Source organism: Crocodylus porosus, unplaced genomic scaffold (genome assembly GCF_001723895.1).
Source record: "Crocodylus porosus isolate Cpor-Errol unplaced genomic scaffold, CroPor_comp1, whole genome shotgun sequence".
Lineage (NCBI taxonomy): Eukaryota > Metazoa > Chordata > Crocodylia > Crocodylidae > Crocodylus > Crocodylus porosus.
Window position 1 is genome coordinate 17053117 of NW_017728948.1, and position 15713 is coordinate 17068829.

At 43.1% G+C, this 15713-nt stretch overlaps 1 protein-coding gene across 2 annotated transcripts in view; it reads left to right on the top strand.

Moving 5' to 3' along the window:
- DOK7 (docking protein 7) overlaps positions 1–15713 on the top strand; it is a 39712-nt gene that overhangs the window by 12498 nt on the left and 11501 nt on the right. For both annotated transcript variants that reach the window (XM_019553282.1, XM_019553283.1), the window contains exon 5: positions 14370–14489. In XM_019553282.1, the coding sequence (XP_019408827.1) occupies positions 14370–14489 (120 nt within the window). The remainder of the gene's footprint in view (positions 1–14369; positions 14490–15713) is intronic.

The following is a 15713-nucleotide window of genomic DNA, read 5'->3' on the forward strand; positions in this document are numbered from 1 at the left end:
AATGACCTTTAGTTGAAGTGCCCCCTGCCCCATTTTGAAGGAAGTATACATGAACTAAGTACATATTAAGGAAGTATACATAAACATAGAATGGTGGTACAGGGAAAAGTCATGAAAGCAAAACCAAAAAAATGATTTACAGTGGACAGGAGATGTTAGAGATAACATGAAGGGGTTTCTTAGAAAAGAAAGACCAGGAAAATGGTAGATGCACCGCTCAGTGGAGAAGGTGAGCTATTAAGCAAGATACAAAGAAGATGGAGCTGGTCGTGTACTTAGTTGTGTCAGTTGCACATAGAAAATAAATTATATTGAACTTCCTTAGCAAAATAATATAAATGAAGAGGGAGTTCAAGTCATGATAACTAACGTGTGCACCAGGGACATTTTGACAAAACTGGCTGAATTTAAGTCAGCAGGGCCTTCTGGAATCCCTCCCCCTGTCCAGGAGCTGAATGTACTAAGTGAGGAAATCTTTAAGCCACTGGCAATACATGTAGTCATGGGTGACAGACAAGGCTAACAGAGTAACAGTCTTTAAAAAGAAGGGGAAAAGAATGACCTGGGAAATTATAAACTGGTTGGCTTGACTTCAGTATTTAGGGATTGCTAAAGGAAATGATAAAATATTCATTTTTTATGTATGTGGAGGATGAACAGGTGATCTCTGTCACCCAGTATGGATTTGTTTAGGAACAAATCTTGCCAAACTTGATTACCCTTTTTGGTAGCTAAGGGAATGTTATGGACACAATAGACCTTGACTTCAGTAAAGTTTTAACTCAGTCCCATGTGCCATGCTGACAAATAAGCTGGGGAAATGGGTACTAGATAGAATTACCTTTAGATAGTAGATACATAGTTGATTGAATAACTGCAAGAAAAGAATAACTATTAATGGATTGATGTGAGACGAGCAGAAAGTCCTTGTGTGGGATTTCACAGGCATTTTCTTAAGGTCCGCTGCTGTTTTACATTTTTCTTAATGTCTTGAAAGCAGGAATAGAGAGCACATCAATCAAATCTGCAGACAGCGCTGAACTGGCAGGGACTGCAGATGCCTTAAAGCAGGGGTGGGCAAATACGGCCCGCAGGCCACATCCAGCCCGTGAGGCCATTCTCTCTGGCCCATGGAGCTGCTATAAAATGTAGAAAATTAATATTTCTCTGCCCTTGGTTCCTGTCAAAAATGAGGACCCAGTAGGCAGTAGGACCCAGGGGAAGCCCCTGCGGGCTCCGACAGCAGCAGGCCCCCCCAGCCAGAAACCCCAGGGGGGCTTCTGGCCTGGGACCTTGTGGCTGCCCTGCGCCAGAACCTCAGGTAAGGGGGAAAGGGTTGGGAAGGCCAGGGGAGGACCCTGGGCAGGGAAGGAGCCTGGGGAAAAGTGGCCCGGGGAAAAGCTAAGCGCTGTGGGGTCAAGCAGCCCGACCTGTGCCCAGCCCACCATGCTGCAGCCTCTCGCAGTCTGCCTGGGGCTGTTTGTGCCTGCTCCGGACAACCTTGTGCAGACTGTGAGTGGCTGCAGCAGGGCATGCTGGCCACGGGGTGGGGTAGGGGCCGCTTTTCCCCCCTCTGCACTCAGCGTTTTCCCTGGACTCCTTCCCTGCTCCTTTCTGGCATGGAGGAAAGTGGCCCTTCCTTGCCCTGTGGCTGGCGCTTCCTGCTGCAGCTGCTCACAGCCTGTGCAGGGCTCTCTGGAGAAGGCACAGGCAGACCCAGGCGGGCTGCGAGCAGCCGCAGTGTGGGGCGCCAGGCACAGGGCGGGTGAGGGGCCGCTTTTTCCCACCCCATGCTCAGCACTACCTTGTAACCCAGCCCCACTACCAGTCTAGGCCCTGTGTAGCTCAGGGCTCACCCATCTGGGCTGCGCATGGCGACAGCAGCTGCGGCCCCCCTGCTTGTGTGCTGTGCCTTGCAACCGCCACCTCTGTGCTGCCCAGTGTGTGAGCTCTGGGCAGGCAGCAGCAGCCAACACTGCCTGGCGTGGCATGCGGGGGGACCACAGCTGCTGCTGCCACGTGCAGCCCCCATGGGCGAGCCTGGAGCCGGCGCAGAGCCCAGGCTGGTAGCAGGGCTGGGTTACAAAAGCAACCTCTCACTCTCAGCACATATCTTGGCTTGGCCCACTTGTTGGTGAACCCAATCTATCCCTAAGCCTCTCTTCACAAGGAGGCCCCACAGAACTGTGTATTGGAAGATCTATCACTGCCTTATTACAAAGAAATAACTGAACAATTCCTATATATTCCAACTACAACAATATCATACGCTTCAACACTACTCACTACAAAATCCCCTTAAAACCCTACCACTATGCAAGATAATTATGTGAAAACTAGCCAACTGCCCGTCAAGAATGGTGGGGAGGGGGAGGAGGGGCTGGGATGGAGTGCTGCAGGAGGTGGGGTAGGGGCCTTAGCTCCACCACCCTCTGTCTGGTCCCCAGCACAGTTTTTGAATCATGGCGGCACTCCCCTACGCTTGGAGCACTCTGACTGTTTCTGTCAGCCGATCAGCGCACGAATAAAGCTTTATGACAGACAAACATGCAGACTTAGGCTTTTATAATATTACATTGGGGCGGGCAGTTATTTCAGGTGGAGGGCCACTTACCCAGTTTTGATAAGCATGTGTAGCCCTGCCCCTTGACAAGTGCCCTACCCCTTGGTCACTATCTTGAGACCAATGTGACAAGGTATAGTCCTCCCTGGTGATGGCCCCTCCCTTCCACTGGGTGTACGCCTCCTTTTTAGCTGGGAGACATTCCCATGTGTTTTTGGTAAGTGGCTGCAGCGTGGGGTGTCAGCCACGGGGCGGGTGAGGGGCTGCTTTTCCCCATGCTCAGCACCAGCTTGTTACCCGCCCTGCTGCCAGTTTGGGCCCTGCGCTGGCTCCGGGCTCACCCTTTGGGGCTGCACATGATGGCAGAAGCTGTGGCCCTCCAGTACTTTTTATATTAAACATATCTGTTGTTCCTCTCAGTTAGCCTCTCCAAATCTTGACTTTAAGACTTTTGTCCAGTGAAACTGCTCTGATTTGCAGGAATCTTTGCGGTCATGGTAGGATTTGTTCATACAGGGGCTGCTACAAATTGAACCGGAAACTGACTGTTCACAATCAAAGTAGTTAGCTGTAGAAGAGTGAGGGGTTAACGTGCACTTCACTAGTGCCCAGCCCTCACACCACATACCCTCATTTATTTACATACAGCAAGCTGTACTATATTATCCCCTCACCTGATACTGTTGTGTTCACCTGGCCTTCTCTTTGCCTCCTTGCTTTGATTTTGTAATAGAAATTGATGCATTTTGTTGATTACCTCTGGTGTATTAATGATCTGTAGCTATGATTTGGAAAGGGATATAGTCTTAGGGTACATTTATCTGAAAGTTTAACATATTTTCTCAAAATACAGTGTGATATTAGAGGAAAAGGACATTTTCAAGAACAGAACTAGAACAACTGATCCGGTTGATGCTACAGGAAGTACTGATCAAATGATATTGAAACATGTGACTATATAAGTGAATGTAGACCTTATAAGCTTAGTCATTTTCACATAATGATATTATCTTTCATAGTGGTAGGGTTTTGAGGGTTTTTTTAGTGAGTAATGTTGAAGTGTGTATTAGTGTTGTAGTGAGAATATATAGGACTTGTTCACATATTTTTTTGTAATCAGGAGGTGATAGATCATCAGGAGACTATACTATATAGATTACATATACTTTTTTATTCAGTAATACATAGAGGAGCTATCTCATTCACAGTATTTATTGCATTTTGAAAAGCAATAATAATAAATTAAGAAAACATTAAAAAAATTCAGAGTATTTATTAGCCATATTATAGTCTGAGTTTATAGATGTATATGAATGTACAGTATGTTGTCTGTACGTTGACATGTCACGATGCATGTTATGTGCAGTTTCCATGTTTACTGACCATGTTAGAAAATAATAGAAATACTGTAAGACAAAGCTAGAAAACAGAGTTATCTTTTATATTTATAGTTAAATATAAGATTTATGTGCTTGTATTTTGGAGTTTCTGCTTTATGTTCAGCTAATATATAGGAACTGTGGACTGGAGGGGAACTCCTGGGTCACTGAGTCCAGTATCCTGTGGTCGCAGGCAGCCATGTCATACAGTACTTTAAAAAAAATATCAGACTATGTGCTGAAAGTATTTAGGGTTCTTGCCCTCAGTATTCCTACAGAAAAGCTGTTAAGAATCTCACTGCCCTGTGGTTGGGAACCTTTTAATTTTCAGCTTAGATTTATTAATGGCCAGTTTATACACATTTGTGCTTGTGCCAATATTGTCCTTTAGCTTAAATAGTTCTTCCCCCTAACCTATGTGTATCCCTGGCAATGTATTTATAGATAGCAATTATATCCCCTCTCAACCTTTATTTTGCTAGGTAAAATAAGCCTACCTCTTTAGTCTTTTCTTGCAAGATAGATTGCATGAAATATTGTCATTCTAGTAGTGCTTTTCTGCACCTGAATTAACCTTTAATGGAACAGTTGACTGGAATTATGTACAACATTCCAAATAAGTCTCACCAGTGTCCTGCACAATAGCATTATTTTTGTATTAACTCTAGAAACACCCCTCCCATTATGTTGCATTGCTTGGTTTCCTTAGCTTCTGTGGTTAAGATGTTCAGCTTGCAGCAAATGGTAAGCACTACAAAAAAGCAAGAATTCGTACATTCAGGTTTCACAAAACTCCTGCCTAAGTAAAGAAAAAATCATATTGCTGTAATAAACTATTAGAAATATATTTAAAAAAAAAGTAAAAGGATGTCTAAAGTAAGGCGAAAACACACCTGTGTCTAAAAAAGGGTCTTCAGAATGAAGTTAAATTTGCCCTCATTTGGTGTATACACACATATTAGCTTTTTGATAGTTAAGCCAGCTTAACCATTTAAAGTCGACTTAACTGTCAGAACGTACACACATATGTGGAGCAGAGTCAACTTAAATGTGATGCAAGATTACACACCTCTGAGGTGTATTACTTTGAGTCTCATTAGTTAACTCTACTTGGCTCACAAGATGGCTGCCACTGTGTCAAGGAGCTGTTCATGTGTACACTCCAGTGTGGCTTAGCTTAAATCAATTTAGGTAAGTCAATTTAAATTGCTTTAAGTCCAGTTAGTATGCGTGTACACGCCCATTAGTTTCCTAATTAAAACAGCACTTAAATGCTGTTATGTAGGTTTACTTAAGCATATAGTTAGTTTCATGTGTTTAAGTGCTATCTTGAATAGGAAATCCTTTTTATAATCAGAACCTAAGTAAAATGCTACTCTGATTAATCATGGAAAAGGTGAATGGGACAGAAGTAAGCATCCTGTCATATATACTTAATTCTCCTTTACCTCATCACTCTATTTCTCTTTCTGCCCATGTAGTGGCAAGTCTGGGCTCGTTTCTCTTGTTAAGTAATTACCTAGGGTAACTTTATGGAACAAAGATTTTCTTTATAAAAAGCATAGATTGATGGTCTACATTCAAATATTTTGTCTGCCTTCTAAAATCCTGTATTAGGTAGAATGTTGGGAAGTGTGATTGTTGTCTCATTTAATTTCTTTATAACATCCTAAGTGGTATACAGTGTGGTGTCTTTTAGTGTACTCTTTGTCTTGTTTTAATCCATCACTTTTTTTCTCCTAAGCTAAAGTTCTGACTGGAGAGGAAGACTAACTTTATCTTTTGACAGACCCTAAACAAATACATTTGCTGTTGGATGGAATTGATAGTTGTGTGGTTAAGGAACCAGGTTGATTTTTACATGAGAAGTGAATTCATTTCTTATCATTATTGTAGAAGAGGCATGTAAGACCTGAATACTTCCACAGAGACTCTGTGTCTTACTTGTTCAAAATATTTTCCCTTACAGGTATGTTATGAGGATAAATGAATGCAAGGCAGTCATAAACTATGACTGCCAAAAATGAACAGAAGAGTTAATGCACTTTAATAAATATTATTGATTCAGAATGTACTTTGAATACAGCTGGCTTAGCACAAATAAACTGTCAACATGATTAATAAGAATTTCAGAACCTTGTTTAGCTAGGTAGGAAAACATCTGAGACAATGTGGTTGTTACAGATTTTAGATCGGGAGCATTTTTATGCGAGTAGCTGATTGTTTCTGAAGCTGAAAAAAATGTTCTTGTCTCAATTTCTTATTCTGTTACCCTGAATGGCACAAGTAATCTTTAGTGCTAGAGTGGATAGAGAATAGATTGCTCACAGGGTCGGTAATGACTGGGATAAGAAGCCTGTAGGTTGCCTATAGGTTCATGTGATAATGAGGTCAGTACCGACCAAAACTGAGTGTTTGCAGGAACATTCTTGGTCTAGAGAGCTGTGTTAGAATACCTATAAATGCAAAAATACCCACTCAAATTCAGCATGGGATCAAGATCTCTTACATTCATGTATTTCAGCCCACAACTGGGAAAAGATTCTTGAGTCTTCTTTGCAGTTGCCCCTACCTTCTCTGCAAGTATCCCCATTCTGTGGAGGCAGCCCCTTGAACGCCAGGCTACTAGACTAAGGGGTAGCTGACAGCAGCATCAGCTGTATTTTTCATGGTCTCACTGCTGTTTTGAGGAAAGGGAGAGAAGGCACATTTTGCGTCTGTTACCAGAAATCTCTTTAGTGGGTGACTCGGAGTGACTGGCCCTTGGAAAGCTTGGTGGAATAGAAGAGAAGGTCCCATGTAACCAGAGGAGCTCACCAGCATATGCAAGTTTCATAGTTTCTAGGGTTGGAAGGGACCTGAGCAGATCATCAAGTCTGACCCCCTGCCGTGGCAGGAAAGCATACTGGGGTCAAACGACCCCAGCAAGGTGTTCATCTAGCCTCCTCTTAAAGACCTCCAGGGTAGGAGCCAGCGCCACTTCTCTTGGAAGTTGGTTCCAGATCTTAGCTGCCCTGACAGTGAAGTAGAGCCTCCTGATGTCTAGCCTAAATCTACCCTCTGCCAGCTTGTGACGGTTATTCCTAGTCACTTCTGGTAGTGCTTGGAGGAACAGGGACTCCCGCAGTGTGGGGGTGGCTGTTTCGGTCCCTGCTCAGGAAAATGTAGGTAAAGAAATCGTTAAATAGGTTAGCTTTGTCATTTGGTGTGATGACCAAATTACCTAGCATGTCTTGCAGAGGCCCCACGTTACCCGGAACCTTCTTTTTGCCCCCTATGTATTTAAAAAAGGATTTCTCGTTGTCCTGGATCCAGGAAGCTAGCCCCAGTTCCATCTCCGCCTTGGCCTTCCTGACTGCCCCCCTATATCCCCGAGCAACCGCTGTACAATCCTCCCTAGTGATGGCCCCTCCCGTCCATTGGGTGTGCGCTTCCCTTTTAGCCAGCAGACTTTCTCGGATGCTTTTGGTGAGCCATGGGGGCTTTTGTGCCCTCCTGCCCCCTTTGATCCATCACAGGGCCAATGAAATTGGTTGGTAAGCAGGTAAGTGTTGAGGCCTGAACTGTACATAGAGTTTCTGTTTTCTGTGGATCCTAACTTGCAGCGCTTGTTCTACTGCCAGCTTTTGCAAATGCCCTATACACAGTAGGCTCTGGAGTTTTCACATACGCTCGGTGCAATATGGGAACCAGCTGACTAGCTGTTTTTAATGGACACGTGTTCACGTCAGGATTGGCATTAATGGGAGTCCCAGTTGGCAGTTTCAGCAGGGAGGCAAAGGCCTGACTGAGCCATGTGGGCTGAGTATCATGTCACCTCTACAGGGGTCCCTCAAGGTCAGGATTAAAGCAGACTGTTGGAACAGTCTGAAAAACTTGCATGGGTATAATGCAAGTACAGTGCAAGTGCAGTGAAGTACCATTCTGTAGCTATAGGACTTCAGTCCTCATGATTGTCTAAGTGGCTCCTTTCCCAAATAATAAATTTACCAAAAACTTTACTAACTTTCCATTTTATGCAGCTAGGCAGAAAGTCTTGCTTATTTTGGAGTGTTCATGTAAGTTATTTCCGGTGTGCGGTGCATTTTGATGGTGGGTTTTTGGAGCAAGTTTTGTTGGGAGCAGGGAGGGTTGTACATAGGTTTAAAAAAAGCCCAGACACAGTTCAGTAAGACACATGCAGTTTTGCAAGTTTGGTAATTTTAACATTTGGGAGACTGATTGTACATTACCTTACTGCCAACTGTCACTAACTCCTGGCTTAATGTTTCAGTCTTATGTGATTGGCTGCAGCCTGCTTTTCACTTCGTCCCTTATCTATGGAGAGAGAGCTCTTCAATCTAGTAAACAGCTGCATGGTATTACAGTGATGCATACCACATATTCCTTGGCTTCCAAATGCTTGTGCTGTGAACTGTGTTCCAACACATGACTGGGATGTATAATTTCTAGTAGTAGAGAACTTCTCAATTGAGATATAGCACACTATAGAAAGAAAGAAAAGGTCTGCAAATGCATGTACTGTATTCAGAGTTTAGAAACAGTATTCCAGAAATCTGCATATACGTTCATTCATCCTGTGATGTTTTACCAGGACTCATAGCTGCAGTTTTTCCTATTGGTAAAGTAAGAGAAAGGACATTATGGCAATGGGCTTGGTCAAATCAGATTTAGACCAAATCTCAGAAAAATAGCTTGCTATCTCTAAGAACAGTGGAAGCTATGGGCTCATTGAAGGCTTCCATGCAGAGACTGGAGAGTCATATATATGATGAGATGGTTTAGGAATAGTGAATCCTGCATCTATGTGGGCAGTTGGTTTTAATGACCTTGGCGTTCCCTTTGAACCCTGTGTTTCAATGGTTGTGGTCACCTCTTATGAGAGGTGGTCAGATATTTTCATTATGGGGCACATAAAGGAGAGATTTCACTTTACAGCTGCAGGAGTTGCCTTTCTGTTTACTCTGTGTGGGTGTGCTGCTATTAATGTGACTTCACTGAGGATGTCTGAATACACCCAGTTCATTGCTTTTAATTTCAACAGTCACAAATTTCATTCAGCAACTGTTGTAACAAAGCACTTGGAAGGTCAAGCTTTAGGTTACTGTACCTAATTTTACATAATTTGATTGAAATTCACCTATCCATGAAAGCCATCCATGCTGGGGTGCCCTGTGCATGCCTTTGTGGCACCAGACGGGGCATTTTGTGGGCGCAGTTTTCAGAAGGAATCCAGAACAAACCTTGTTTATGCAGGGAAGGAGGCATTGTACTTACCTGCCTTACAAGGAACCAGTGCCTGGAAGACTGACATGGTAAGCTTGGTAGGACAGAGGCCACTCTTCCACCCCCAACCGTGGGAATCATATCTACATAGCAGACTTCAGATACTCAAACTCTTGGGCACAAACCAACACTTCAGCATGCCCATTCATGTTGCTTTTTGATGGCTTTACTCAAGACCCTTTAGAATGGGGCATTAGTATTTTTCAGCATAACGTGATCAGACTGTTTTTAGTCTCTTTAGATTGACTGATGCTTGAGTCTCTGTGTCTGTACATGTAACCAAAGAGAATGCAGCGGGCTTGCTTGCAGGAATAAGACAAATAATAAAATATCATTGTTGCCCTGAGGAAAGTAGTTTTGATTTTGAATTGCCTTTACTGCTCTAATCTGTGTATAAACCCTTATGTTACTGAAACATAGGTTAGGGTATTAGTAGTTTTCTAACCTGAGTCATGACTAAGGTCTCTGGGGCTTTGTCTCTGCTAGAAAGTTTTTGGTCATATGACTGTGGAGATGCTAACTTAGATTTGGGCTGTTTTACCTTACATGAGTGCAGGGTTTGTTAGAGTAGGCAAGGAGTATTCTTACCCTCTGAATTGCACCAGCCTTGCACAAATCAGGGTAGCATGCAGAGGGAGAATGCCCCCTGCTCCCTAAAGCAAGGGTGTCAGACTTATCTGGTCCCGTGGGCTGGATGGAGTGCAGTGGAGCCAGTCCACAGACCTCTCTCCCCCAACCCAGATAGCGCTGCAAATGGCACCTGCTCCAGCTGGTCTGTGACCTATGCTGCACATGGCACCTGAGCTGCTGGTCCAGAACTGCATCCATGAGGCAACTACTGTAGTCAATCTGGGACCCATATCGCAAGTGTTACCCATGGGTGATGTGTGCAGTGTGGATCACAGACAGGCTGGAGTGAATGCTGTATGTGGTGTCTGCCCTGGACTGGCTAGGCAGGGCGCTGCTTGCAGCACAGATCCCAGACTGGCTTGAACAGGTGCAATTCTGGACCAGCTGGAGCAGCCACTGGAGAGGATGCTGTGTGTGGTGCAGATCCAGGGCCCTGCACACAAGGCCTGTCTGGCATTCACCCTATGGGTTAATTCAGACCCAGGGGCAGCACCAGGGGCTTTGCAGGTCAGGCCATATCTTTGACACTTTTTCCTCCCTTTCACTGCATCCCCTAGGCTAGTACAGCTTAGCACTGTCCTCAGCAAAGTCACTAGTGCGCTATTAGGCAATACTTCTAATTGTGAATAAATAACAGGCTGTTTTTTACATGTATTTAGCAAGAGTGAAAACAGGATCAACAGCTCAGTATGTTGCAGCTGTATATGATGATTATAAGATTACTGCTATAGGACTTGCAGGCTTTAGTCCAGTATCCATTAAACTGGCTGTTGTACAAAGAAGTGAAAATAAAGGATTCCCAACCCCAGCAAAATTACTGAGTTTATGACAAGTTATCCCTCTACAAGTAGATGAAACAGAAGCGAGTGAGGTGGTAGAAGAAAACAGCAAGAAATGTACATTTTGTCTGGAAAATGGTAGGCTCTGCTTATCTCCTACCCAGCTCGGTCAGACAGGAGTGATTTGTAGGCTTTGTGACAAAGGTAAGTTTTAAAAGAGTTTGTGAATGCAGATATGGTGACTGTTTCATATGGGAGGACACAAAGCAACTTAAGGAACTGGAGAACTAACAGCTGAGGAAGGCTGTGACTTTTGGACTGAATTGATCAATAGTATGGTAGACTCTCTGAGGCGGGGAAAAGCTAATAGTTATGAATCCTTGCAGATGAAATATAATATATCTTTTATTTGTTGTGGCAGAAAAGTAGGGACCAAGGGAGGGATAAAATGAGATAACATGGTACAAGCAATAAATCAGGAATCTCTGGCAGCAGTGTTTTGGATAGATTTGGATGGGGTAAGGCCAGAAAGAAAAAGATTAGTGTTACACGATTAAGGATTTTGACAAGAGGAAAAGAAGTGGTAGCGTTTTTTATGGAGAATGTTCTAGGGAAAGAAGTGGTAGGATTTTCATACTTCTTGGATAGGTTTTGGGAAGGTGGAGTTATGGCATATGTCCAAATTGTAGGCCTGATTTACTAGTAGAATAATGGCCACAGTAGTTGTGGTTCAGTGGTAGACTCCGTGTCTGTCACGTGGGAGACCTGGCTTTGATTTGTGGACATGCATGTAACTACAGCCATTGAGGCACTGAGCATCTGGACTCTGGCATTTGGATTCTGTCTCAGTTGGCCTAAAGAGGGAATGGAAATTCTGGGCAGCCTCCACTCCTCCGTGCTCTTGCCTAGGCGTACGTGCCGAAGGTCTGGGTGACCTCTCATGCATAGACCATGATCTAGAAGGATCAACGTTTGCCTAGTACTAGTTTGCTTATCCACACCATGGGACAAGCTTCTGTACCTTGCCCTTCTAGTATGCTTCTGCTTTACTTTGCAGGGACCTGCAATAGTTCTGTCTCCATTCCCACTCAGTCATTGCACTTTGTCCTGAGCCTGCCAATTATGGCAGAGGCTTTTGGGATGTGAGGTGAAGTCATTTTTTACTTGAGCTGGATTCAAATGGCAGCCTACAAGTAAAAGGTTTTATAAGGTAATTGCAAGTCTCCTGAGCCATCCAGTCTGCTATAACTTGTGCAGTTCAGTGCTTGCCTGTTTGATTTATTTATCTAATGATTCTCATTCTAATTTTGTTTGGTGCTATTCTTAATGAATGGAAAGCAAAGTATCAGAACAGAATGAAGGGTAAAGATCTGATGACAACTCATAGAATCACATTACACTGTTAATAATAGGCACGCATGACTGGTCCTAGTTGTTTGGTAAGGAGGAAATGAGTACACTGTTTATTAACTTCGTATACTGTATGAGAATAATTATGAAAGGATCAAATCTTGTTTCTATTGACAACAGTAGGCTGAATTAGTCTTTTTGTTATAGTGATGTTAATATGGAGTTACTTCTTTAATTTAATTTAATTGAAATTACATTGGCTATGCATAACACTGGAATAATTGAGAACAGAAATGAGAAGTGAATGGGAGCTTTGCTATTGACCTTGTTGGAATCAGGAGTTGGCTCTGGTTGATGTTTTTAATATTTTTTAAGCTTCTCAAAATTATTTTGTTGTGTGGAGACCATATTGTCTTTGAACCGATAGTTCTCAGACAGTGGAAATCTAAATAGGTAGAAGTGCAGGGCTGGATTGTAACCTGCACGTCTGAGCAGCCCTCTCTGTTTCCTCTTCCTTCATGGTGTCCTGTGGCCGACTCAACAGATACTGAGCAAGTTTTTGTTCTTGCACAACTAGATCATACTGTGTAGTAAATACATATACTTTAATTGCACTTTGATTATGATAATTTATGAGCTTGAAGAAGGATAAATTCGTCTGGTCCTTATAGACCACTAATCACCAGCATATATAGGAGCTGTAGTAGATAACAACTAGACAAATCCTCGCAAACTACAGGCAAATTCAGGTCTGAAATTCATGATTCTGAATGTAATGTCTGAACTGGAAACCCTAATGCTAATACAGTTTTTAGCATTAAAACTGGGAGGGAAACTTAACTTCATGGTTAAACCATTTCTCACTACAGTAAAAGCTGTGCTAACTGGCATTTTACTAACTGGAATACTCTGTTAACCAGAATTTCCAATGTCCCCCAATACAAATCCTCACTTCAGCAACCGGAATCTTTGCTGAGTCTGTCCAGCATGTGCACCAAGTATTTCTGTTGTTTGCATTAGTCAGTGGTGCTGCTGATAGAGGAGCTTCTGGGAGCCCTTCTAGTTGATAGCTGCATAGGCGGAGGGAGAAAAAATGTGTGTGTGAGCATGGCAGGGCTGAGCATGCGTGTGCGTGTACACTCCTCCAGCGGGAAAGTCTGCGAGGGAAGGGGCGGGGGAGGAGAAGAGGACCTGCGTGGGGCAGAGTGGACTGCTGCTGTGGGCTGGGGCCTGTATAACTCTCAGATAACCGGAAGTTTTAGATAACCAGCACTCCCTTACCCCACTCATGTCAGATAACGAAGCTTTTACTGTATTAGGGATCAAGATTAGATCTAATGTGCAGGGCAGATTATCTCATTTATACCTATTGTGTAGTTCTTATATTCTCCTCTAAAGGTCTGGTCTTAGTACAGTTGGGAATAGGACCTGGGATTAGATGGATTTTGGGTCTTACCTAGGATAGAAGTTCCTAAATATGAAATCGAAGATTCAGATCTGAAATGGAACATTTAGCCCAGTCTCAAAGAGTTTGATTTCTGCAGTTCATATCTGAATATGTAAATCAATAAGAGCTGGTCAGAAATTTTTTGGTGGAACTTTTTCCTGTTGAAAAACGCTGATCCAATGAAATTGAAATTGTGTTTTAATCTTCTGAGAGGGTTATCTCCATGGTTTCCTTGCAGGTGGCCCACCTCCCTCAGTCCACTAGGTTGCCATAGAACTTAGGAGACCAAGGTTCCTCATGGCTTTTTGGCCCCCAGCTCTGCAGAAAGACTGCTGTGTTTCTGAGCACTTCAGTGCTACCAGTTCCACATGGAAAAAATTTTTAAAAAGCAAAAATAAATATTTCTGTTTTTAAAAATCATTTTTGTGACTTCTCTTCTGCAACAAATGTCAAAACTTTATGATTCATTTCAATATGGAATTACTTTTATTTAAATTTTCGGACATGTCCTATGCAGTGGGAATCCTGAGTCCTGAGCTACCCTAAAATAAATCTCCTGAGTTCTAAAGCCAAAATCTGACAAAGCTTTGATCTGAGAATTTTAATTTGCAAATAAGATTAGAAGACTCAGGCAGCTGTCGTTGCCCACTGCTTGCATTTTGACTTTGTTTAATTGAACAAGTCTCAGAAGGTTAACACAGGCGGTAGAAATGATTAGATAGTTATTGAATTTGCTTTTGGTTTTACAGCCCAGAGTGTGTTGACCTTCAATTTGTTCCTTTGACTCCCCTCCCCCCCCCCCGAGAACATGTTTTGTTGGGGTTTTATTTTCTCAAGGCCAACACCTTCTTTTGATCACTATTAAAAATGTTTCTTATAAATATACCTCTCTTGTTTAAATGGAAAGTCTGTATTAATGTTATGCTTTCTTGCAGGGGCTGGTGTTTTTTTCCTTTCTTGTGCTGAAGGGGAGCAGATCAGCTTTCTGTTCGACTGTATCGTTCGTGGCATCTCCCCGACGAAAGGCCCTTTTGGGTTGCGTCCAGTCCTACCAGGTTAATATAGGAAGTATAGAGTAACCATGCAAAGTAGGAACTTGCTATGTCTAGCACTTATTGCTCTGATTGGAATTACAGCTTGCAGACACCAAGGGCATGGAAAGTGCAAAGTGGTTTTCATTCTGAAATGTCACAGTGCAGATTTATCAGTTGAATGTACCCAGTTTCCCCTGCTGCTCTGGCTCATTCATACTTCTGTGGCTGCTGGCCTTTGCCATGTCTTATCTACCTGTATTAAAATATAATATTTTGAATAGAGATGACCCCAAACCAGACCTGGTGTTTAAATACTCACAGTTCAAGCCTGGACCCCCATGTTTATCTGGCAAAGGGTTGTTTTATTAGCAATTTACTGAATCCAAGCCCTGGAGCACTAACTTTGCCGCATTTAAAATTCTGAGCCTATTTCAAATTCCTCTGTAATCACTGGGGAAAAAAAACACTTGAATTGTCTTTAGAGGGCTTTTGATCAGGCCCCTAGACTTGATCTGAATTTTACAGTGTGGCATCTTCTCTGGTGTCTAAAGATTAAATGCCTTTTTTCTATTTCATGGTAAATGCTGCCTGCACTGTAATGTTCAGAGAGGAAATTAGATGTGATCGTAGGGAATCCTATTGCCTTTTGGTTTTAGTGGTTGAGGAAATGTAATATACAGTTGGAAGGAGTGCATTAAGCAGGGCAGGAAGGTGAAAAATGAAACTATAGAAAAATGGCTGTGAAGTGTCCCTGGGGGGAGAGGGAGCACTTCGAATGGTGGGAGGCAAGATAGAATTTCACATTTGAAGCAAATGTTCTTTGTACTTCCATGGTAAAATGTATTTTAGTGTTTTCATCATAAGAGTGCTTTTACAGGATTTATTCACTGCTGCAAGCACACAAACTAGCTTAGGACTAGCTTGAATAAAAATCTTGGGTGCATACGGGGTAGGCATTGTGACGTCTAAATCTTAGGCTCCTGGCCCCTGAGAATCCAAAGCCCAGAATTAGGTTTTGGGCTTCCTGTATAGGACATTGGGTCAATCAGGTGCCTCAGAAGGGTGACCCAAAAACTGCCTGTGACAGGTTCTGAGGGGTGTTCCCTTGGAAGTTGGTTCCAGATCCTAGCTGCCCTGACAGTGAAGTAGTGCCTCCTGATATCTAGCCAAATCTACCCTCTGCCAGCTTGAGACTGTTATCCCTAGTCACTCCTGGTAGTGCCTGGGGGAATAGGGACTCCCCCA